The sequence below is a fragment of the Suncus etruscus genome, chromosome 15, assembly GCF_024139225.1.
Source record: "Suncus etruscus isolate mSunEtr1 chromosome 15, mSunEtr1.pri.cur, whole genome shotgun sequence".
Taxonomy (NCBI): domain Eukaryota; kingdom Metazoa; phylum Chordata; class Mammalia; order Eulipotyphla; family Soricidae; genus Suncus; species Suncus etruscus.
The window spans coordinates 22,073,569-22,098,090 of record NC_064862.1 but is presented as its reverse complement, the minus strand read 5'-3'; the positions used below and the strand labels follow the sequence as shown (position 1 = coordinate 22,098,090).

The following is a 24,522-nucleotide window of genomic DNA, read 5'->3' as shown; positions in this document are numbered from 1 at the left end:
TGTCAACTGCTGGGTGGAGTCCCCACATTAGATTTATCTCGAAATCAAATTCTAAAATCAGAACCAAACCTGCTCACCTATGAACCTAAGAAGAAAAGAAAGATGGTGGGAGAGAAGAAACACCACAGCAGAAAAATATGCCTTGCCTTGCATGTGGCCAATCCCAGTTCGATCCCCCGGCATCCCATATGGTTCTCTGAGCATCACCAGGAGATGATTCCTGAGTGGCAAGAACCAGGAATAACACAGGAGTATTGCCGGATGTGGTCCAAAAACCAAGGAAAAAAAGGGGTGTGGGGCTTCAGCAAAGCCCAAAAGGTTGATACAAAGTTTCTCAAGTGCAGCAGATCTGAATTTAATTCCTGGCATTGCACTGTCCCCTGAAAGCCACCAGGAATGAACGCTTTGCTGGAAATAGGCCCTGAGTACAACCAGATGTGTCACAAAACAAAAACTCAATAGAAGTATAGCTAAACCAGGACTGGATAGTATAGCAGTAAGATGCCTCCCCTACATACAATCAGCCGGTTTCCATCCCTGGCATCCCATAAGCATCACTGGGAGTGATTCCTGAGTAAAGAACCAGGAGTAAGCCCTGAATATTGCTAGGCCTAGGTGTGACCCAAAAAAAAAAAATTATAGTTAAACCTTAATTTCTTTTTTTTTCTTTTTCTATTTTATGGGGGGGGGGCACACCCAGTTGACGCTCAGGGTTTACTCCTGGCTATGTGCTCAGAAATCACTCTTGCTTTGGGGACCATATGGGAGGCTGGGGTTCGAACTGAGGTTCCGTCCTGGGTCATCCATTGTACAAAGCAAATCAAATTCTACATCCTCGAAATCAAATTCTACAATCAAAACCAACCTGCTCACCTATGAACTAATTCCACTTAAGAAAAAAGAAAAGGGGCCGGAGAGATAGCATGGGAGGTAAGGCGTGTGCCTTTCATGCAAAAGGTCATCGGTTCGAATCCCCGGCGTCCCATATGGTCCCCCCATGCCTGCCAGGAGCCAATTTCTGAGCATGGAGCCAGGAGTAACCCCTGAGCACTGCCGGGTATGACCCAAAAACCACAAAAAAAAAAAAAAAAAAAAAAAAAAAAAAGGAGGGGTGGGAGAGAAGAAACACAACAGCAGAGAATATGCTACTATTAATGCGCTATCACGCCAGCCCCAATTCTCATATTTCTTTGGGGCAAGAGATCACACCAAACCCAAAAGTGCTCAGGGGACTATATGCAATGCCAGAGACTAAAACCCCCTTATATTATCTCTCCAGCCCTAAACTCATGATTTGTTTTAACTACTAAACTGGTATGTCTGGCAAATCATAGTTATTACCAGCATTTCCTTCAAATGAGGGTAATAAATTTCATACCAAGAAATTTGTTTTTATTTTTAGGGCCAGAGAAATGGAACAGTGAGTAGGAGCGACCCAACCCAAGTTCAATCTCTGACACCCATATGGTCACCCGAGTCTGCCACAGAACCAGGTATTAACCCAGATAACGGTCAATAAAAAGAAGTAAAAATTTATTTCTATAATGTATTATGTCACTTTTGATTTAGGGGGTGGTCCTACCCAACTATGCTCAGGATTTGAACCAGGATGGTTCACATGCCAAGAGACCAAATCAGGTTGGCCTTACCTGCAACATCTCTTCAGCCTTCCTGTCAAGTATATTTTAAAAGATATCTCAGCAGAAATAGCTCCAAAAGGAAGATCTAGGCTCAACCAATCAGGTCTCTGCTATCTCAGAGCTCAATCCAAGAGCAGCAAGAAATGCAAACTTGAGGCACATGTGCAGACTGAACCAAAAGGATCAAAGGCAGCTCTGGAATCTCGTGGATGTTTCTTTTAAACCATAGTTCATTTATGAAGCTACTTTTTTTTTTTTTTTTTTTGTGGTTTTTGGGTCAAAGCACCCTGGGCAGTGCTCAGGGGTTATTCCTGGCTCCAGGCTCAGAAATTGCTCCTGGCAGGCACGGGGGACCATATCGGATGCCGGAATTCGAACCGATGACCTCCTGCATGAAAGGCAAACACCTTACCTCCATGCTATCTCTCCGGCTCTGAAGCTTTTTTTTAATTGAATGCCAACCTCTCTTGGCAGTAGATATCCACAAAAAAGGTTAACCTGGGGGGCTGAGTGCCTAAAGAAATTTGAAAGCTCCCCCAAGAACTGTCTGAGGTAGCTGCCTGCCAAGGGCCATGTGGCATTTTGTTTGGCAGCACTTAAAGTGAGCATAATAAGTGTTTTTGTAAATAGGTCCAGTTTCAGGTCTATAAAAAGTTGGCCCTTAAGAATCTGCCCCATCATGGGATACAATGGGGAGGGCACTTGCCTGGCACACGGTTGACCTGGGCTTGATCTCCGACATCACATATGGTCCACCTGAGCCCACCAAGAGTGATTCCTAAGTGTGGAGCTAGTAGTAACCCGAGTACCACCAGACGTGTGCCCCCCAACCCCCAAATCTGCCCCCATCAGATTAATTTATCCATCGTTTCTGCTAACATGGTGCCAGATTCTGGTTCTGGGTCCTACAGAACAAAGCTGTGCTTGTCCTTGTCCGCTACAGTGTGAAGGGAGAAGACAGTGTAAGCTGCTAAAACTGAGCACTAAGGTCAGAACGCTAGCACAATGGAGGGCGTCTGTTTGGAACACAGCCAACCTGGAACTGACCAAGTTTGATCCCAGGCATCCCATAGGGTCCCCAGCACCTGCCAGGAGTAATTTTAGAGCATTGAGTCAAGAGTAACCCCTGAGTGCTGCCAGGTGTGGCCCCAAAACAAAACAAAACAAAAAAGACTGAGCTCTGATCTTGGGCTTTCAAAAAAACTAAGCCTCACATGCCCAGAGGCTCAGGAGGAAATGACACAAAAGAACCAAACCAGAAGGGAGAACTTCAAACAGAAGAAGCCCCTGAGCTGTGAGGGCACCTGTGGAGGACTAAGGAGCAGGGCTGGTACCTCACCTCGGAAACAGGCCAGCACGCACTGCAGGTAGGCGTGCCTCACAGCAGATGTGGAGGTCTTAAGGCTGAAGGCTTTCTTGAACCACTCCGTGAGCTTCTTGGGAACATCCGTGGTGAAGCGGTTGCACCAGAGAGCCAGGACAGAGACGGCATGCACCAAGGTGCCCTCGTGAACTGGAGCAGAGGCAGAAGCAGTCAGTCCACCAACTCCCATCCGCACCATGGCATCACAAAAGAGGAGAAAAAGGAGGAGGAGGAGAAAGATGCAGTACCGCTTCAGAAGAGGTTAGGCCTTCAGAAGGGACTCAGGGATGGACTGTGAAAACTTGGGGCCAAGGCCACACCAGGCCCCAACTGTACCTGGATGATGAACACACACGTACCTTCCTGCTGGAGGAATGGGATGAACAGCTCTGCCACGGCTGCATTTAGAGCCTGGCTGGAAGGTGCGGACACCACGTGGTGACTGAGACTTCCGATCCCTGAAAGGCATAGACCCTGGCTTAGGCCTTTGTCAACATCAGGGGAAAGCCAGCAGCACAGGAGCTGTGCCCACTCCCTGCACCTCTCCTCGGAGGCCCCTCAACTCCCCTTTCAACAAACTGCTCTTACAGAAACCAAACAGTTGGGCAGCAGGACCAGGGAGCCATGCTGGGAGGCCCAGACTGTCAAGACAGACAAGATCCCCAGAGCAGCTAAGATGCTGTAGTTAATGGGCTGTGGTTCAATGGGGTGAGAGCCTTGGGTTCAAAGGCTGACTCTCTAGCACATACCCAGGCATGACGAGGTCTGCCTGCTTCCCCGAAAGAGAGCTAAAGCACTTGTTTACCCAACAGTTCCATGAAGCCTCATCTCCCCTGGACGATCCCCGTACCTGAGAGGACACTGATCTTCTGGGCTACGATAGTTAGCTTTCCCTCGGAGCCTTTGAGAGAGGAGAAACAGCATGATTCCAAATGCAGTTCACCCTCTTTAATGCTTTAAAAAAGCATAATAGAGGCCGGAGCAATAGCACAGCAGGGAGGGCATTTGCCTTGGTCGCTGGGCCAACCTGAGTTTGCTCCCCGGCATCCCATATGGTCCCTGAGCCTGCCAGGTGCAATTCCTAAGTATAGAGCCAGGAATAACCAACCATTGAGCACCACAGGGTGTGCTCCCCACCCCTACCCCAAAAAAGGTTACCTCCTCCTGCCCTGCATGTGCTCTGGTCATCTGCCAAATTCACACTGCATGGCCCCAGTGCCAGGGAAAGCCAAGGAGCCCATGTCACAACCCTCAGCACTTCTGAAGGTTTTGCTCACCTCCAAGGATAGCGAAGAGGTGTCTGGTCAGCGCCTCCATGGCCGAGGGATCGCTGCACTGGCGGGCCAAGTTCCGCAATGCCAGCACAGCCTCGTCCATCAGGCGGGGGCTGTTGGACTTCAGCTGGCCTGCGGGCAGTAGGCACAGTCACAGATGCACTCAGATGCTACTTACCCACACACAGCTCAGGACCTCAGAGCGCAACTCTATCCCCATAGGCTCCCCCCCGTCTCATTCTATTCCCCGTCCTGAAGACAAGCAACGTCAGGAAAGACATTCCGCAGAGGAAGTGTCAGTGAAATTACCTGTGCTTAAACCTGCCCCCCCCCTGACTCCCCTTCTCTGCAATAATTAGGACAAGGTCCCCTTTGAGGAGCTGGAGGGAGAAGGGTCAGCATACTCACTAGCCAGTCCTTTCACAATGTCCAGGGCATACTGGCTGAGGTCTAGAGTCACCGAGGCCAGAAGACTGGAGATAGCTACAGGGGAGAGCAGGCACTGACCACAGCTGCCCCGGGTACAACGGCCATTTCTACCCTCTTCCCAACAAGTGCTACCAGGCCTGCCAGTGAGCTGCAAAGAATCAGATCACATGGCATCGCTCTCCAGTAGCACCTTCACCCCAGAGCACCACTGGATGTGTCTTTTGCCAATTAGCAGAAGGCACTCTGCCAACACTCCAATCATGCTTCGTTCCAAAACAGAGGCGGATGCCACCCCCCATTCTTGAGTAGTACATGTCACCTACATGCCGAGTTCTAACTATTTGGACAGGATGGAAGCCCTGAGCATGCATGGTCTCCAAAGGTTCTTGCAACTCTAAAAAAATCTCTAAAAGGGGGCCAGAATGACAGCACAGTGGGTGCACCTGGTGACCTGAAAGCAAATTTTTTTTAAAAAAAAAAAGTTGGTCTTATGCCAGGAAACTTCAGGGGTAGGGTCTCCTTGTATTTAGGCCAAGGCTTTTCCTTTCCATGTCCCTCATATTTTGGTGGGCCTATGCAAACAATAATTGCCACTCTACCACCGTTTTTACTGTGCTCCTTTGACTCTAATCCTTAAGGAAAACAACCCACTTAAACTTTTGAGGTTAACTTAAACTAATATGCATGTGCATGGAAATGTAAAAAAGTACTATGCCTTCAATGTTTAAGGAGTTACATAAGTTTTATGGCTTTAGATTGCTTTGTGTGCTGCTAAGAAATATTATGTATTACAATCTGGGGACTTGAAGGACAAAGTAATTGTACATGGGTTCTGTTTTATTTTTCTTAATATTCTTTGGCTGAAAGTTCAAAGTTAAGATATCAGCAAGGGGACTTCTGAGAATTGTTTATGGGTGATTGTCCTTCCACTGTAACTTTACCTTGTCCTCTTTCTTTGCATCTTTGTTCTCATATTAAAAATAAAAATAAAGAAAAAAACAGAACTCCAATAGCTATGCCATAGATTTTTAATATATCCAATATTCACATTTGTTCAGTTTTAGAAATGCTGATTTTTTTCTTAATTCCAAAGAAGAACTTATTTTAGAGGCATATTTATTTGAAATGAATGTGTTTTGTTTGCAAAAAAAAAAAAAAAAATCTGTTAGATTTTTGGGAGCCAGAGAGATAGCACAGTGATAGGGCGTCTGCTTTGCAAGCAGCCGACCCTGGACTGACATCAGCTCAAATCCCAGAATCCCGTATGGTCCCCTGTGCCTGCCAGGAGCAATTTCTGAGCACAGAGCCAGGAGTAACCCCTGAGCGCTGCTGGGTGTGACCCAAAAATTAAAAAATATAAGTAAATAAGACATATTTTTATTATTTTTCATAGACCACATCATTTAATAATAAAAAATAAAAATTGAGCAAAAGTAAAAGGTGGCTATAAAGTGGAACTAGTGGACAAGAGGCAAGGGCTGCAGGAGAGAAGTGGGAAATGCAGGGGCCCCTGGACTCAGGAGGAGATGCTGATCCAGCTCATAAGTTGTGGGTATCTTCTCCCCCCAACTTCCTGTTTATCCCACCGGGATGGTCAGACCCTTCCACACTTGGAAGGGTTCTGAGGTTTGGGAAAAAAAAGTAACCTGGGAGGGAAGGGGAGGCCGACAAAGGGGCAAGGGATCATGGAGGGCAGGAGGAAAGAGGCTGCTTAGCAGCAGTTAGCGCCAGGTAATAAAGCTGGTTGACTCCTCAAAAGTTTTTCTGTCTTGTGAATTTCTACACCGGTATCCTGAGCCTTCAGACCCACCCGTGACAGGGGTACAGGCGCCGGGCCATGTCGAGAAAGGCTTTACCCCACCACACTAGGACTCTATATTTTATATTTATATAATAGGCAACCCTGTCCTGACCCCAGCTATTCCCAAGAGGCCGTGAGCAACCAAGGAAGGTGGTGAGCGGGATGGCAGAAAGATTAAACTTGTTTGGGGCTTCTAGCAGTTCCCCACCTCTAAAGGTCATTTAAGATACTTTTGTGGATTCTTCCCCAAGAGGACCATGTCCTTCAACAGAACCTCAAAAGAAAGCTTGATCTCTCCCCCTTCTTGTCAGGTCCCTGCAAGGCAAACTATGAACATACACGCCCCTCTCCGTCCCCCCATTTCCTCTTGGCAGGTCCTGGAGATGTGGCTTATGAGGAAATTGGTCTCCCTGGTCCCCTCTGGGGCCACAACCTACTTTCAATGACATTCTCTGGACTCCTCAACAAGGACTTCTGTATGGTGGGGAGTATCAGGTCCTTAAATTCTGCATGGGACATGTAGCGGAGCAGAGGTGCACAGTTATCCTATAAGGAAGAAGGAGATGGTGTCAGGGCCGGACACAGAGAACAGACAAGGCACCTAAATTGCACGTGGCCAATCCTGATTCCATCTCTGGCACCTCATGTGGTCACCTGAGCACTGCTAGGAATACTCCCTAAGCACAATCAAGAGCAAGTCCCAACACCGCCAAAAAACCCAGATGAAGGAGTAGGGATTAAAGAGGAAGAGGAAGAAAGGGAGTGAGTCAGAACAGAGAATGGTGCTGAATCCCAGGATCCAGAAGCAGCCTCAGTCGTTCAGGCAAGTGATGTCCACCTCGCTAGCACTCACCAGCAGGTATTTCTGCGGCTTGACTTTGCTCATCAGAATGTTCTTCACGTAAAACTCTAGCAGGGTACTCTAGGGAATAAGACCTGGTTAGAGCCCGACATTCTCAGTCTCTGAGGCCAGCGCTGAGCCTCTTTTGAGAACAGGACACACACACAAAACCCACAAATCAATATCCCAGACTTCAGGCGTCAAGCACCGAGGTTTCCCTGGCCATGGTTTCACTCCCTGCGGCTTTTCCTCGCTCCTAGGAAATGCCTGGCCAACATCCAGAGGCCCTCCCGTATTCTAGCAGGCAGAACCACACACTCTTAACCTCCTGCTCCAAGCCCATTCGAGTCAGCTGCTTATCCTCCCCAGAGCCACCTTTCTGTGACTAAAATGCCCTTCCTCCACCTCCTGTCTTTCAAGTTCCCTCACTAGAGATGCATTCTTGACCCTTGCCCTAAGTCTTACATACTACTTTTCTGCAGTAAACAACCTAAGCCGACAACCTGGCTCAGGACCTATAACTTCTCAATGCGATCCTTCTTTTTTTTTTTTTTTTTTGTGGTTTTTGGGTCACACCCGGCAGTGCTCAGGGGTTATTCCTGGCTCCATGCTCAGAAATTGCTCCTGGCAGGCACGGGGGACCATATGAGACGCCGGGATTCGAACCGATGACCTTCTGCATGAAAGGCAAACGCCTTACCTCCATGCTATCTCTCCGGCCCCAATGCGATCCTTCTAAAGCAGGGTTCACAGCCCTTGTGCTGGTCTCTGCACACCTCATTCCTGACCTGGCACAGAGCAGCTGCTCACAGTGCAGGAGAACTAAGGATAACCCAAGGATAACCATCCCCATAAACACCAGAAGCCTCTCCAAGCCAGAGCCGGAGACAACAGGCCCCATCTGCTTATAATTTACTTATCACAGCGAAAGCCACATGGTCTCGGGGAAGAAAGGAACCAACAAGTGCAGGTGAGGCCAGTAGATGGGTGCCTCCAACTCCAGGCATAAGGTGCCCACAGTCCCCACTCACTTTGTGCTGGTTGACCACATCCATCTCCTTGTGGTTGGTGCAGAACTGCACCAGCAGCCCCAGCATGCCCGCGTAGTGCTGACTGGGCTCTAGGCTGAGAATGGCTGACAGGTACTGCTCCACCAGCCCTGGGTTCTGCAGCAGGAAGGGGAGAGCTGGGAGTCAAGTGGCAGCAGTTTGGCATGGCCGCAGCAAGCCTGCCACCCAGGGCTGCCTCCTGTCACCTCTTTCCACAGCTTGGTGAGCTTCTTCACGGCACCATCCACGGCATGTTTGTGAGAGCCGCCCAGCACCTCCAGCAAGAGCAGGCACTGCACCTCAACCTGCCAGGGGGGGAAGAGGCTCAAGTCTGGGTTGAAAGGTCCCTCACTCTCTGCCTCCACACCCAAGAGCCCTGCATCAGGTCTGCCAGATCCCAGGTTCGTCTCCATTTGGGCCTCCTCCTTCACCTGGTTCCCCACATCACCTTCCTCCACACCCCCACACAGGGTTTCATCCTAGAATCACCTCTGTTCACACAAGCATTTCCTTAAACATATGTGTTGGGGGGGGGGGGCAGAGAGAAAGTCCAGCATGTAGAGCAGGATGCTTGCCTCTTATGAAGATGATACAGGTTTGATCCCCAGCACCCTGTATGGTCTTTCAAGCCTTGCCAAGAATGATTCCTGAGTGCAGCACCAAGAGTAAGTCCTGAGCACTGCCAAGTGGCCTACAAATTTCATTGCTGGGGCTGAAACTATAATTAGTATAGCAGGACGGGTGTTTGTCTCATACACGACCAACCTGGGTTCAATCCCCAGTATCCCTATGGTCCTCTGAGCACCACCAAGAGTAATTCCTGAGCACAGAGCCAGAAAGTAACCCCTGAGAACAGCTGAATGTGCCTACCCCCCAAAATTCATTGTTATTGTTGGACCTATTATGAGTTAACTAAGAAAACATGGGTTAGGGATGGTAAATAATACAGTAGATGGGGTGCATGCCTTACATACAGCTGACCACGTTCAATCCCTGGCATCACACTTGGTCCCCAGAGCCCCACCAGGAGTGATCCCTGAGTGATCTCCAGAACTAGGAGGAAGCTCTAAGTATAGTCAGGCTATCACCCCAAAATAAAAGCAAACAAAAGAAAAACACAAGGGGAACAAGAGACACATGGTCCCTGTTTTCACACATCTTATAGTCTAGAGGGAAAAAAAGGGCATTAAATAAGCAAAAAAAAAGAAGAAGAAGAATATATTCCGTATCCTGCAGAAAATCAAAGAAACAGCCTCAACATTTCTTCCTTCTTTAGTGTTTAGATCCTCAGTGAACATGGAGCTCTGGCCCAGTTGAAAAGATGGGTGTGCGGACCCGGAGAGAGCACAGCGGCATTTGCCTTGCAAGCAGTCAATCCAGGACCAAAGGTGGTTGGTTCAAATCTCGGTGTCCCATATGGTCCCCCGTGCCTGCCAGGAGCTATTTCTGAGCAGACAGCCAGGAGTAACCCATGAGCACCGCCGGGTGTGGCCCAAAAACCGAAGAAAAAAAAAAAAAGGTGGGCGTGCAGCAGCTCCCTGGCCCAGCCAGAGGAAAGCATGTAACAAGCACTCAAGTGCAAACTCCCAAAGCAACTCCATACCCTCAGATGCCCCAGAACGCCAGGCAGCAAATCTCCCCTCACAAAAACTTTTAAAGCTTTTTTTTTTCTTTTTTTTTTTTCTTTTTTTTTTTTTTTTTTTTGGTTTTTGGGTCACACCCAGCAGCGCTCAGGGGTTACTCCTGGCTCTACCCTCAGAAATCGTTCCTGGCAAGCTTAGGGGAACATATGGGATATCGGAATTCAAACCACCATCCTTCTGCATGTAAGGCAAACGCTCCACCTCCATGCTGTCTCTCTGGCCTCAAGCTTTTTTTTTTTTCAAGTTTGTTGCTATTCAGAACCTTACAACTGTTGGCTCTTTCTAGAATGTCCTTATCTAAGCATGCTCTGTTCTCGCCTACTGTCAGGTAGCTGCCCAAACAGTAAGTGTTCTGGAAGGCCTTCCTCTCATACCGGTGACCCACACCTTTCTCTCCTGCCTGTCTGCCTTTCTGCTGCAAACCTTCCCAGCTCACCCTATATGGCCAATCCTCCCCACAAAAGCTTGAGCTCGAACCAAGAGCTCTCGAACATAACCACTGAGGTGTTCCATAAATCCTTGAGTCCCAGGAACTACTCAGAGACTAGTGCATCTGCCTTGATTAGCGTGAAGTCATGAGTTCAATCCCTGATGCCCCAAATGTGTCACCAAACATAGGACCCAGGGAGACACTTCTCTGCTCACCACCAAGCCCCCAGCGCCCAGTCCCAGCAGCTCAAAGACATTCCACAGCCAGACGGAAATCACCTTCTATTCAGGCACTAGATGAGTTCTAGACAGAGAAGCCACTTAAACACGCCCTTGAGTAGCAATCTACTCCAAAGACCCAGAGAACCTACCAGTTTGTTCCAGACATCTCCTTGCCGCTTGGTTCTGGAGGGGAAGACAATGCGCACCAGGAGGCAGGTCCAGGACAAGGCCAGCAGGGCTGCTGAGCCACTGCTCTTGCTGCAGGGGAGGTGGAAGGAGAGGGAGAGCAACATAGCAAGACCCGGCCTGAGTGCTGGAGCCTCCCTTGGCCCATTGGCTCCAGTTCTGAGGACCAGGCCTCTACAGTCAAACAACGGCCAAAGGAAGTTCACCATTTGGTGCCAAGGGATTCTGATTTCCCCAAAGAACCAAATATCATTTCCATTGATTTCCGAGCCCTACTCCTCAGGGCAGTGACTCCCTTGAGGGCCTCCTGGGTCCCTCTTCGTACCTCACGCAGAGAGGCCAAGGGGAGGAGCCTGCTCACTCCTTCCCAGCACACTGCTCACCTGGGCACAACCGCTCTGGAGCCGATGCCTGAGGACTGCAGAGAGTGCAAAAGGTTCTTAGCGGTGGCTTCTGGCTGTGCCTCAGCCAGCTGCTGGATGGCGGCCTGCAGGGCTCTGCGGGAGGCCGCATCCCTAGGGAAGAAAAAGGTGAGGGTGAGACAACGAGACATCAAGATGTGGGGCAAGGGCACGGCTGCTGAGGCCATGGGCTAGGCAGCACAGAAAAATTAGGCTGTTGGGCCAGAGAGATAGGAGATCAGGTAAGGCCTTGCATGCGCCTGACCTGAGTTCGATCCCTAGCATCCCATACAGTCCCCAGGAGTAAGCGGTCAGAAATCAAAAAAATTACTAAAAGCATCAGACTGCTCAATACTCCAGCCGATCAGATGATGGAATTAGGACACAACAAGGCAAATCTACCTCCTCTCAGCATCCAGGAAGTGGCATACAAAAGTGAACCTTCCCCCAACTTCCTTTTTCCCTAACCTCTTCCTTTGAAATGAAAAGCCCACCTGGATTACTAGACTTCCCCCCTTCAGGGTTTGGAGGTTGGTCTGAATAAAGAAAAGAGTCTGGATAAAGAAAGGGGGGGTGGATGGGGCCCAGAGCAAAAGCGCTGTGGTAGAGTATTTGCCTTGCCTTGCACACAGATGACCCAGGACGGACCTCAGTTTGATCCCTGGCGTCCCATATGGTCCCCCACACCAGGATCAATTTTTTTTTTAATTTTTTTTTTCAGGTCATACCCACCAGCACTCAGGGGTTATTCCTGGCTCTACACTCAGAAATTGCTCCTGGCAGGCCTGGGAGACCATATGGGATGCTGGGATCCAAACCATCATCCTTCTGCATGCAAGACAAATGCCCTACCTCTATGCTATCTCTCCGGCCCCAGGAATGATTTCTGAGCACATAGCCGGGAGTAACTCCTGAACGTCACCAGGTGTGGCCCAAAGCAAAATGACCAAAAAAAAAAAAAAAAAAAAAAAGGAAAGAAAGGGGGCTAGAGAGAAAGTACATGGTGTATAGGCAGCACATGGAGGAATGAGCTGACCCCAATGAATATCTTTTCTGACTGCTGTATTATTTTTCCCCGCTACCCTGCTTCATCAGATTCATCTGCCTAAGGGTTAGAAACACGGTGCCTGGGGTGGTCTCACCAGTTCATGGATTTTATATTTTTATTTTATAGCATACCCAGGCTTCTGAAACACCAAGCCAAGTGCTTTCATTTATCATGGCGTGTGTCTAAAGTTAAGGCCTTGGCTACTTATGTATGAGAGGGGAGAGAAGGGAATCCACAAAGTAAAGGGAGAAAAATCATGTACCCCAAGCTGGGCAGGTTGGTAGAGACTCCAGAATGGAGCTCCAGACCAAGTGCTCTGACAGGCCTGATGAATAACAGTGTCCAGATCCAGCGCTCACACTCACCAACAGCCCTGAGAGGAAGATAAGAGGGTATCCCATTCTGGCTATGAAGGAACTGAAGCCAGAGAAATTACGAGACTTGCTCAAGGGGCCAGAAAGAGAGTTGGGACTGAGGAACTTGCCTTGCATGACACTGACCCTGCTTTGAGCTACAAATGGTCCCCCTAGAACTACTAGGGGTAAGTCCTAAGCACCAAATCTGGAGGACGCCCTGAGTACCAAGAGAGTATGGCCCAAACCTCCCCACCCCAAAAAAAGAAAGGAAGACAAAAGAAATGGAAAGAACAGAGAAAAAGTCCTTGCCCAGGTCTAGGCCCAGTCAGCCTGGCTCCACAGCAGGCTCTACCCGCCTCCTAACGCCCTCAGCATAGGGGCCCTGCTCAGGACTCACCTGTAGCGATGCAGGGTCAAGCAGAATAATTTGCAGAGTCCTTTTACCGCTCCCTCTGGCAGATCTGAAACCGAGGTTTCCAGAGGTTAGTCAATGAAAACAACTTCTTGAATATCTGAATATCTGCCTGGTTCAGGCACTCGGCCACCTGCCACCTAGGCCACAGGACACTCCCCAGGATGCTGAATTCCCCAGAGGGCAAAATGGGGGCAAAACCCCTAGGAAAACATCTGGTGGGGACCAGCTCTCAGGGAATACTTGTTGCAGGACGAAATGAAGGCTGAACAAGTGGCTTCCAAATAGGGCATGACACCAAGTGACAGTCTGCAGCAGATGAGACTGTTACTCTCCTGACCGGAGGTTCTGAGCGCACAGCTGTTTCACTGGTGCTAGCTGTTGTATTAAATATTAACTAGAAAGGTTATTTGTCTAAGATCCATGCACTGTTTGAGGGTTTGCCTTACATGTTTGAGGCCCTGAGTTGGATTGCTAGTATTAGGAGGAAAAAAAGACAAAATATTAAAGTAACGTGAAAGAAACCAGAGGGAGAGCTCAAAGGGCTCTGCCAATAAGAGCCCTCAGATCAATCCCCAACCCCCTTCAAGCATGTGGCCCCTCAGCATTGCACCAGAAGCTGCACCCAGTCCAGCTAGGTGTGAACCAGGAAAAAAAACACACACAAAGTATTATAAGATGTCAGAAAAGAGGATGTAACCCAGGGGTGGGGTAATTTCTGAAGGACTTAAGAACACACAAGCGGGCTCTGGGAAAGAGCAAGGAGAGGAAAGTGCTGCCTCACATGCCCCCCTGAGCAACAGTACAGGCGTCAGAACAAACAAGCCTATCAGGACTCGGCAGCAGGCGAGGTGGTGCCAAAGTTAGAGCATGTGCAGCACAGAGTGAACCTGCTCCGAACATTCCACGCAGAAAATCCCTTTTGGTCTCTTCAGAAAGGGCGTAGGACTGGGACCAGAGCGTTAGCGCAGCGATATGGTGTTTACTTTGCACACGGCAGCCCAAGATGACCTGTGTTCAATCCCCGGTGGCCCATATGATCCACGAGCCAGGAGAGCCAGGAGCGATTTCTGAGCGCAAAGCTAGGAGAACCCCTGAGAGTCACTGGGTGTGGCCCAAAAATAAAAAAAGGGCCATTTTGTTTATTCATTTATTATGGTTTAGGGCCTCCTGGATTTGTATTCAGAATTACGCCTGGCAGGGGCTGGAGCCATAGCACAACAGGGAGGGCATTTGTCTTACATGCAGCCCACCCAGGTTCAATCCCCAATATCCCATTTGGTCCCCCAAACATGCCAGGAATGATTTCTGAATGCAGAGTCAAGAGTAAACCCTGAACTCTGCTGGGTGTGACCCATAAACCAAAACCAGAAAAAAAAGATCACTCCTGGCAGTCAGGGCTCAGGAAACCATGTGGTACCAGGGATCAAACCTAGACAGGCCACTTTCAAAACAAGCACCCTATCTCTCCAGCCCCAACTCTGCCCATTTTAAGACCCAAATACCCAGGCCCCATAAACCAAGCAGCCTGCTAGCTGGTACAACTGTTTAATACTGGAAAGTGAATCTATGACTGCTTCAGCTGGACAGAGCGTGCAGGTGGGAAGGGAAGAAAGGGTATGCACTGGGGGAGTGAAAGCTGCCGAAAGACACGCTGGGAGGGCCTGAGCTGAATGATGGTGAGGAGAGAGGGGCCCTGATGCCCCCCCCCAGACCATCAAAGCAGGGTCGTAATTTGTTCACGGAAGGCAAGAGTGAGAGGGGCCAGGAAAGGTCACAGGCAAGAGACATTAGTAAAAAGCCCTGATGAACATTCCAGGCTGCCCAGAGTCCAGCACCCTCCACCCCTGTCCACCCTTCTTGCGCCAAAGCTATGAAGGAGGCAGATTGTGGCAATTTTGTAGTCTTTCTAAATTTTTTGTTTGTTTTGTTTATTATTGGGCCACACCTAGTGACGCTCAGTGGTTACTCCTGGCTATGAGCTCAGAAATTGCTCCTGGCTTGGGGGACCATGTGGGGACTCTGGGGGATGGAACCACGGTCTACCCTAGAGTAGCACAGGCAAGGCACACACTTTATGGCTTGCGCCACCACTCCTCCCCATTTGTTTTGTTTTAAACAGAGAAGGTAGAATTGTAAGATGACATCCAGCTAGTAGCCCAAAACAATGGTGATCCTCTTTCTGTTCAATCTCTCCTCTGATAATGTAAAAGCCCACCTGGATCTCTCTGCCCTGCCTCACCCTAGTAGCTTTTGTTCTGGGATAAAGAATGTCCCCTTTGGCTTAGTACTGGAGACAACACCACAAGGGAGAAGCCACTGACCCCACGACTCTTCTGACTAGCTTGGTTTCTTAATCCTTTGCTGCTACTACCCCACTTCAGATCCATCCACATGGGTTAAAGATACGGTGCATGGGTGAATTTCACAATGTGTGTGAATTTTATTTTACATAGGGAATAGGCTCAGACAGGTGAGCACTCTTGGCGGCCTAGTGAGCCTTTCACTGTTGGTGGCTACAGCAGCAAGCCCAGATTTGGAGGAAGTGGAGGCAGTGCCGAGAGGAGCAGCAGAGAGGTGAGGCCAGGTCACCCCATGGGGAAACAACCTGTCCTCCCTGGGGTTACTGCTCCAATTAACACCGCTTTCCTTAGGGAGAGACCAAAATAATCACTGAACAGTGTCCCCGCCCATCCTCCGAAAATCAGAAAACTGAGAACTAACACTTCCTGCGCAGTTTCCAACACTCCACCCACACATCAGAGGGAACCAAACGCCCTACAAATATCCTCCCCTTGGGGCCGGGGAGGTAAGGTGTCTGCCTTGCAAGTGCTAGCCAAGGAAGGACTGCGGTTCAATCCCCCAGCGTCCCATATGGTCCCCCCAAGCCAGGGGCAATTTCTGAGCATTTAGCCAGGAGTAACCCCTGAGCATCAAACGGGTGTGGCCCGAAAACAAAAAAAAAAAAAAAACACACAAATATCCTCCCCTGAGCCGTGGATCATCTGGATGATCACAGAATCAAAACCCCGGGGCAAGAGCCCTGATTAGTTCCTGAATCTCACCCGTATCCCACAAACTCCTTTCTCCCAAAAATGGGGGTGTTTCCTAGTGAGGAGAGCCCAGCCCAGGTGGATTCAGTACAGCTGTGGTCACATACGCCTTTCAAGCCAGAGCCCAGCCAAGAACAAGGGGCCCAGAGGACTCCTGAAGGCACCAATAAAACTCTGTGCTGGAATAGCAACACCCAATAGAACCTCTGAGATGCTCATCAACAGCAAGAGACTTGTCTACACGCGTCTTTAACAATGAGCTGAATGAGCTGGGCCATGGCATCCGGTGGCGCCAGGTCAGAAGCCACTAATGAGAGCTTGGCCTAGGGTGTGGACCAAGAAGCACCAGTAGCCAGCAAGAGAGATTCAGGCCCCTGCGACCGTGCTTTTCAGGTTCCCCAGCTGGGAGGGACTCTTGAGGGCTCTCGAAGCACGGCTGCTTCTCCCCGGTGTCTGAGTCTGAATTCCAGGGACAAAACGGAGAATATACTGTCATGTATTCTGTCATGTATTCATACACTGTCATGTCATGAGCACAGTTCTGAGACTGCTGCTGTCCCAAGAACCCCTCTCCATGCCCACCTTAAGAACCCACCGCTAGAGCATAACTACATCCTAAAGGAAGCTCAAAAACAAAATGGGGTCCAAGAACGGGAGCTTGGCAGCCAAGAATATGCATAGTATGGATGAAGCCTTTATTTCTACCCCCAGTATGACACAAAAAAGGGGGCAGTGCTGGACACAATATAGTGGATAAGGTGTTCACCTAGCCCTGGCCTACTACCTACTAAGTTTGATCATCAGTGGTCTCCCAGGCCCCGCCAGGAGTGATCCCTGAGCACAGAGCCAAGATTAAGATGTGAACACTGTTTGAGTATGGCCCAAAAAACATGGGAAAAAAAAAAAAAACGGGGGAGGGGGGAAGGAGGAATGGTATAGAGTGATGGTAAAATAGGCTTACATCAGGCTAAAAGCTGCAAGATAGCTCTCAATTATAGTCAAATCAGGATAAGGACATGTTTTCAGAATTAACCAAAATGTGGTTTGACAGTGACAGAAGGAAGTAGTCACTTTGGATGATGTCTGGGTGCTGAAAGAAAAGTGATATCCATAAGACCCTCTCAGTGACAGAATTGAAAACCATCATGCCTCAAATAAAAAAAAAAGAAAAGAGCTCCTGCCACAGAGGCAGGATGGGGGGCAGCAAGGAAAGTGTGGACACTGGTGGAGGGACAGGGCTGGGACATTATAAACCTGAAATTCAATCAGGAATAACTTTACAACTCTGTGATTCAATTATAATAAAATTATTAAAGAAGAGCAGCCAGAGCAATAGTACAGTAGGTACTAAGGGCATTAGTACCTTACACACGTCTGACCCAGATTCAATGCCCATTATTTCCATATGGTTCCCGAGCCTGCCAGGAGTAATTCTAGAGTGCAAAGTCAGGAAAAAGCCCTGAGAAGTACTGGGTTTGGCAAAAAAACAAAACAAAAAGACAATGAAAGAGGTAAGTATAAAAAATGGAGGGAGGGGGCTGGAGTGACAGCACAGTGGGTAGGGTGTGTGCCTTAGCCATGACGGACCCAAGTTTGATTCCCAGCATCCCATGTGGTCCCCTGAACCTGCCAGTACAGTAGTTTCTGAACACAGAGCCAGGAGTAACCCATGAGAACCGCTGGGTGTGGTCAAAACTTTTTTTAAAAAAAAAGGAGGAAAAGGGGCTGTTTTCCAGGTCTTCTGCATGTTTGCAGCCCAAAAGAAGTTCAAAGAAAACAATGAATCAAAGGAAGTCCAATAAAATCAAACATCTTCCTAGAATCTTCTAAATGTTCTCGATCGTGAACTCCTTTACTGGCCTGTTTCCATTAGGCTGACTTTCAAAGAACACAGATGAGGAAAAATCTGGGTCCTACGTCATGTCTTTGTCTTTACACCCAGCACGTTTACATAGCAAAGATAAATTGGTATGTAGAACTATTTCTAGTCGAAACAGGTAAAACTGTCAAAAACTCGAGCGCAAAAACGAGTCGACTCTCCTCATGTCTAACAGGGCTCACAGGAGAGTCCGAGGGTCCCAGGTGGAACCCAGTTCTCTCCATAGTGGGAACATCTCCAGATTCCACAGGGGGGAAAATAAATACCTTTTCCAGAAACACATTTCCCCAGTTCACCGAGGATTTCTCTGCGTTCCTTCACACTGGCTGTCGTCACCTTCCCAGCAAAGCGCTTCAGTGTCTCGGAAACCTGTGAAAACAATGTTCATGGAGATGTCACTTGTCAGACCACATATCAGTGTGTGAGGAAAGGGGGGGGGGGGGAGGAAACGCTCTGCAGAAAGGGGTGGAGAACTCACTGACACCGTCTTCCTCAGGGCTTTTCAACCTCTCCACTAGTGGCATTTGGAGCCATGAAACTGTCTGGAGCTGCCTTTATACACTGCATGATTTATTGACTTTGTTTTGAGGCCTGTGTGGCTGATACAGAGCATGCACTCAGCACACCATGCCACCTATCCAGCCCCCACTGCAGGACCCCGAGCAGTGCCCCTTGCAGGACCCGAGCAGTGCCTCTTGCCTCTGCCACACTGGAGGCTGCGATTCCTCCTGGCATAGCGGTGACATTCCACACACGGTCCACGTCTCTTAATAAGAGGCAAAATCAGCCTCCAATAGAGGTGCATTACTTTCAACAAATCAGTCAAATTAGCCAATATATCCTAAATGAGGGCCACAAAAGAAAGGTCAGGTCAAAAAAATAGTACCAGGGTTCGGGCATTTGCCTTGCATGCAGCCAATCCCAGCTCAATACTCTGGTAACACATGTGATCCACAAGCACCAACAGGGGCTACTCCTGAGCACAGAAACAGGAATAGACACAGGTGTCCCGAGGAACACCAGATGTGGGTCACCCTCTTCCCCACACCTAACCCCACCCCCCAACAAAAAGGCAAAGTCTGCAAAAATCTCAGACATCAGGACAGAAAGTCTCCATTCAGAACGCTGTCATCTAAGGATACCCAACCATGTGGCAGGTGTTCCCTCTAGAAGGCCATACATAACTGTCCAGAGGGAGCATCAGGGTCTGGCAAGGCTGTAGGAGTGCAAGTGTAGTGGCTTGTGCCAAGATGAGAGCCCAGCTTGGCCTCTCCAGCAGACACTCACATGATGTCATGTCCTTGATCTCACTTCCCCAGTCCCACAACGCAAAAGATGGCAGTCCCTCCCTCCCAGACTGAGAAAGTAAAGGACACTATATGAAGAGAGCAGTCTCACAGCCAAAGCTCCAAGCTGTCCACTACTTGCAAGTCTTTCCCACAGAAGCCATCCCGCCATGGCCAGGAGGAAAGGCAGCCTCTATGTAAATGGAGCGGTGAGCACACAGCACCTGCATATTTGAAACTAAACCTGAAACTCAAGTCTCCAAAGTCCTGCGGTGGACCCTTGGCTTTCTATTGCCATCATGACAGCAGGTGTATCCTGGAGGGGCCCAGAGAAGGGGCCAGAGTCTGCAAAAACTCACGGCCCTGATAGGCTGGTGACGAATCCAGGAGCAGTGGAACCAGGCAAGAAAAACCCAAGCGGGGCCGGACGGTGGCGCTGAAGGTAAGGTGCCTGCCTTGCCTGCGCTAGCCTTGGACGGACCGAGGTTCGATCCCCCGGTGTCCCATATGGTCCCCCAAGCCAGGAGCAACTTCTGAGCGCATAGCCAGGAGTAACCCCTGAGCGTTACCGGGTGTGGCCCAAAAACCAAAAAAAAAAGAAAAACCCAAGCGCCTGACACATTGATGAGGCCTTGCCTGCCCTCCCAAAGGTATCTTACAAGTTTTGTCTTGACCTTAGAATGTACCTCAGTTTTATCTGTTCTAATGAGTATGAGAGCCCCAAACTTCTCACCATTTGTCTATGATGCCTTACACTTAGGTAACTTGGGCATTCTACCAAACTAAGCTCAAGAAATCTCCAGAATGGTCAGCCCTGTGTCAAAATTGGCAGGTGGAGGTGCAATTTATCCACTGGAAATACTTTAGACAAATAAGCTTGTGTTCAGGTAAACCAGACTCAATTTAGCAAAATCTCTACCAGTCTATGCCATCTCTGGTATCCCATATGGTTGCCCCCAGCCCCACCAGGAGTGATTCCTGAACACAAAGCCAGGACTAAGCCCTGACTACAGTATGGTCCAAGATAAATAAACAAAATAAAATGAACTGTCTAGACCAGGGGCCCTCAAACTTTTTAAACAGGGGGCCAGTTCGCTGTCCCTCAGACCATTGGAGGGTCTGACTTTAGTAAAAACAAAACTTATGAACGAATTCTTATGCACACTGCATATATATTATTTTGCAATGAAGAAACAAAACAGATACAAATACAATATGTGGTCCGTGGGCCATAGTTTGAGGACCACTGGTCTAGACAAAGAATTAAAGGTAAAATCAAACTTCCTTGAGATATCTGAAGACATTTCTCAAATGACTTCTAGTTTTGACTATTATCAAGGCCAAGTCACTCTGAATCTTGGTCCTCCACAGGACGTGATTTCCACCCTGCAGGCTTCCAGGATTATTTCTGTGTCCAGGATTCATAGATTTCACACTAATGTGCTTTACTGTGAGTTTATTTCTGTGAACTGTGCTGAGCATTTTGGGTCTGGAAATACATTCTTCAATGGTTGGGGAATTTTCATCCCATTTTACTGCTGATGATTTCCTCCCTGAGACCACATACCTTGACGGCAGAGTGATGTTAGATTTTCTGTTTTGGTGGTGGGGATGGGGCTTGTTGGATTTGGGGGGTGAGGGAAAAACCACACAAAACTGTACACAGGGCTTACTCCTATCTCTATGCTCAGGATCACTCCTGGAGGGGCTCAGAGGACCAAACAGAGTGTCAAGAACCAAACCAAGTTCAGCCACATATAAGGCATGCACCTTACCACTCTATTATCTCTCTTAAAAGTAGAATTCTCATAGTTTACTATTTACTATGAAATGCAGAAAGCTGATTTACTATCTATAGCGAGCTTCCAACCCACCCTCAAAGGCCCTATGACCAACAAATTCCCACCTGTCAGAGGTTCTGCAATGAAAATTAGATAGGTTTACAGCTTTTGCAATTGTTGTTGGCTGAGAATTATTTTGCTTTCGGTCTGCTAACTTCCTTACCACTCATCTATTTCTAGCTTTCCAGAGTATGCTGCTGTTGCCTGCTCCCATCTCCCACTCCTTTGTAGGATTCTGTTTTTAAAGCTCCTGACTAGTTTTAGTGAGGCCTAAGGCAGCAGTCAGAAATGTGTTACACTATATGCCCTCAACATGGAATTCCCACACATCTGTTTTTCCTTGATATAATTTCAATTCTGGCTGAAGTTTCTCTCCCCAAGAGAAAAAGAATTTCATGAAGTTCTGTAGCGACAGTACAGCAAATAGGGCATCTGTCTTGCAAGGAGATTACCCAAGTTTGATCCCCAGTATCCTATATGGTCCCCCAAGCTTGCCAAAACTGACCACTCAGTGCAGACAGGAGTAAGCCCTTTGCACTGCTGAGTGTGGGAAGGGAAGGGGGGGAGAGGGGAGGGGGAGGGGAAGAGGAAGGAAAGAGGAAGGAAAGAGGAAGGGAAGAGGAAGGGGAGGGGAAGGGAAGGGGAAGGGGAGGAAGGAAGAATGCTGGGTTGGAGAGATAGTATTATAAGTAGGGTGCTTGCCACAACTGTATGCAAGCCAAGATTCAATTCCTGGTGCTATCATCAAGAGTGATCCCAGGCCTGGAGAGATAGCACAGTGGCATTTGCCTTGCAGGCAGCCGATCCAGGACCAAAGGTGGTTGGTTCGAATCCCGGTGTCCCATATGGTCCCCCGTGCCTGCCAGAAGCTATTTCTGAGCCGACAGCCAGGAGTAACCCCTGAGCACCACCGGGTGTGACCCATAAACCAAAAAAAAAAAGAGTGATCCCTAGGCTGGAGAGATAGCATGGTGGTAAGGTGTTTGCCTTTCATGCAGAAGGACGGTGGTTCGAATCTCGGCATCCCATATGGTCCCCTGTGCCTGCCAGGGGCGATTTCTGAGCATAGAGCCAGGAGTAACCCGAGTGCTGCCGGGTGTGACCCAAAAACCCAACCCCCCCCCCCCAAAAAAAAAGTGATCCCTAGGAGCCGGGCACTGGCACAAGCGGTGCATGTGCTAACCTAGACAGACCATGGTTTAATCCCCTGGCATCCCATATGGTCCCCCAAGCCAGAAGCGATTTCTGAGTGCATAGCCAGGAGTAATCCCTCAGGGGTGTCCCTCAGGGACACCGGGTGTGGCCCCCCCAAAAAAGAGTGATCCCTAAATGTAAGATATGTTTCACCAACTAAAGAGTAAAGATACACACAACACACACACACACACACACACACGAGAAAAAGAAAATACCACTCGTTTGCCATTGTCAGGACACAACTGACATATATATGCATATATATGTATAGTGCACATATACATATGTATACATATCACACACAGTGACCACTAGCTCTGGGTAAATCGAGGCAAGGAGCACTCCCCTTCCCTGCCAGGGGGGACTTGGCCCCGGTTCTGCACCCAGCCAGGCAGAGCCTTTGCAGGTTGAGGGTCTGCCTGAGCGCTGCCCCAGCTCGGACCCGACAGTCCGGCCCGTAGTAGATGCTGGAGAAACACCTGAGGATTAGAAAGTGCCCGTCCAGGCTGGCACGAGCCCGGGAACTTGCAGAAGGGAGGCCCCGGCCCGGCCCCGACCCCGATCCCCAGGCTTGGCCTCGCTGCAGGCTCCGGCCCCTCCAGCCCGCGCCCGTTCTGCGCCGCCCAGGCCGGCCCCGGAGCCGCGCGGGGAGGCCCGAGGCGAGTCCCGGGCCCGGCCCTCCGCCGCCCGCCCAACGGACCCCAAGGCTCCGAGGATCCCCTCGGGGCGGCCAAACCCGACCGCCGTCTCCCGCACCCCACCGCTGGACGCCTCGGCGCCGCCGCCGCCCGTCTCACCTGCGTGTCGGCCGCCATCATGCCAGCGCTGACCCCGGAAGCACTTCCGGGGCGCCAAAGCGCTTCCGGGTCACGGCGCCTCAGGGCCAGGCCGGGCGAGGCCTCCTGCCCGAGAGGCTGGCTGCTCGGGAAGCCCGCCCGCTCGGGTTAGCCGGAAGTCCCCGAAGGCTTGGAGCTAGGCCTGATCTTTGACCCCACACACACACTCAGGCCTAGCGTCCAGGCTGGCCATGTCCACCACGTGGGTCTCGAGACCAGCAGCCTTTTTTTTTTGGGTGGGGGGGACGGGAACCCAACGTAGAAGGGCCCAGATGGCACAGGGGGGCGTTTGCGTTGCTGTTGCAGGTTCCTGGCACTGATGATTTGGGCACCACCAGGATTGACTCCTGCACAGATGTCAAATATAGCTTTGTAATCCGAGACACCAGAGATTGAGTAGGAGCACTGGTCCAGTCTCTGCTTGTGACAGCATAAATTGGTGTTCCAAGAGTTGGGTAAGGCCAAGAAGGGATTCAAGGGTGCTGGACAGGGAACATGCCAGTGTAGTCAGTTGGGAGCAGCCGTGCCACATAGAACCAACTAGTGTATTTGAGAACACTGGTCCTGGGCAATGTGTGTGTGTATGTGTATATATATACTTGTCAGCTCTACCTGTGGCATTAACATCACCCACTAAATTGGGCCACTCCCAGCTAAAACTCTTATCAATAGTAGTAATGCTCCTGCCTGGAGCAACTCAGTGCAGGTGTGACTCCAGAACTCCTGACATTGAAGCAGTGCTTCTCAATTATTTTGTCATGCACCCCCTAGGAAAACATTTTTCACGCCCCCCCCCACCGTGCGACTGTAAATAGTATCTTTCTTGAATAAAAAAACCTTTAACCTGCAAAACAAAAATATATAAAATTTGAGCTGATTTTTTAATCAGAGGTGATGTCTGGATTAATGGCTACAATGAGCATGTTTTGCAATGCATAGCTTTTAAAAGCAGGGTTTGAAGCAAGACACAACTCAGCTCCAGAGACATAAAAACAGGGCTTAGCTTGTTATGACCATGTTTGCTGAGATGGAGGGGAGGGGGCATGCCCCACTATTTGAAAAACACTACTACAGTGAAGGCTCATCCCAATGAGGAAAAACTTAAGAATCTTGAAACAAGTACTTCCTTCTGCAGTATTGTGGTAGAATGAAACTGTTTCACACATAAAGAGCTTGAACTTTTACCCTTCAGGCACACGTCTGGTCCTGAGATTATTTAACAATTTTCAAACTGAGTTCAGAATGAATAGGTATCTGTAATATTACTTATCTATTTTGTCAACTTTATACCCTTTATAGTGTCTAGCCTACAGGACAACTTGAACTTCAAAATGCA

General features: G+C 49.2%; 1 protein-coding gene across 1 annotated transcript in view; it reads right to left on the bottom strand.

The window, feature by feature from the left end:
- GCN1 (GCN1 activator of EIF2AK4) overlaps positions 1 to 23,174 on the bottom strand; it is a 66,320-nt gene extending 43,146 nt beyond the window's left edge. Inside the window, 14 exon segments of the mRNA XM_049788892.1 lie at positions 2,980 to 3,153; positions 3,363 to 3,461; positions 3,854 to 3,904; positions 4,281 to 4,409; positions 4,686 to 4,760; positions 6,945 to 7,053; positions 7,361 to 7,429; positions 8,380 to 8,514; positions 8,604 to 8,702; positions 10,841 to 10,949; positions 11,261 to 11,392; positions 13,080 to 13,143; positions 18,293 to 18,395; positions 23,148 to 23,174. Coding sequence (XP_049644849.1) covers positions 2,980 to 3,153; positions 3,363 to 3,461; positions 3,854 to 3,904; positions 4,281 to 4,409; positions 4,686 to 4,760; positions 6,945 to 7,053; positions 7,361 to 7,429; positions 8,380 to 8,514; positions 8,604 to 8,702; positions 10,841 to 10,949; positions 11,261 to 11,392; positions 13,080 to 13,143; positions 18,293 to 18,395; positions 23,148 to 23,168 — 1,369 coding nt within the window. The 5' untranslated portion in view covers positions 23,169 to 23,174.
- Positions 23,175 to 24,522: the final 1,348 nt, after the last annotated feature.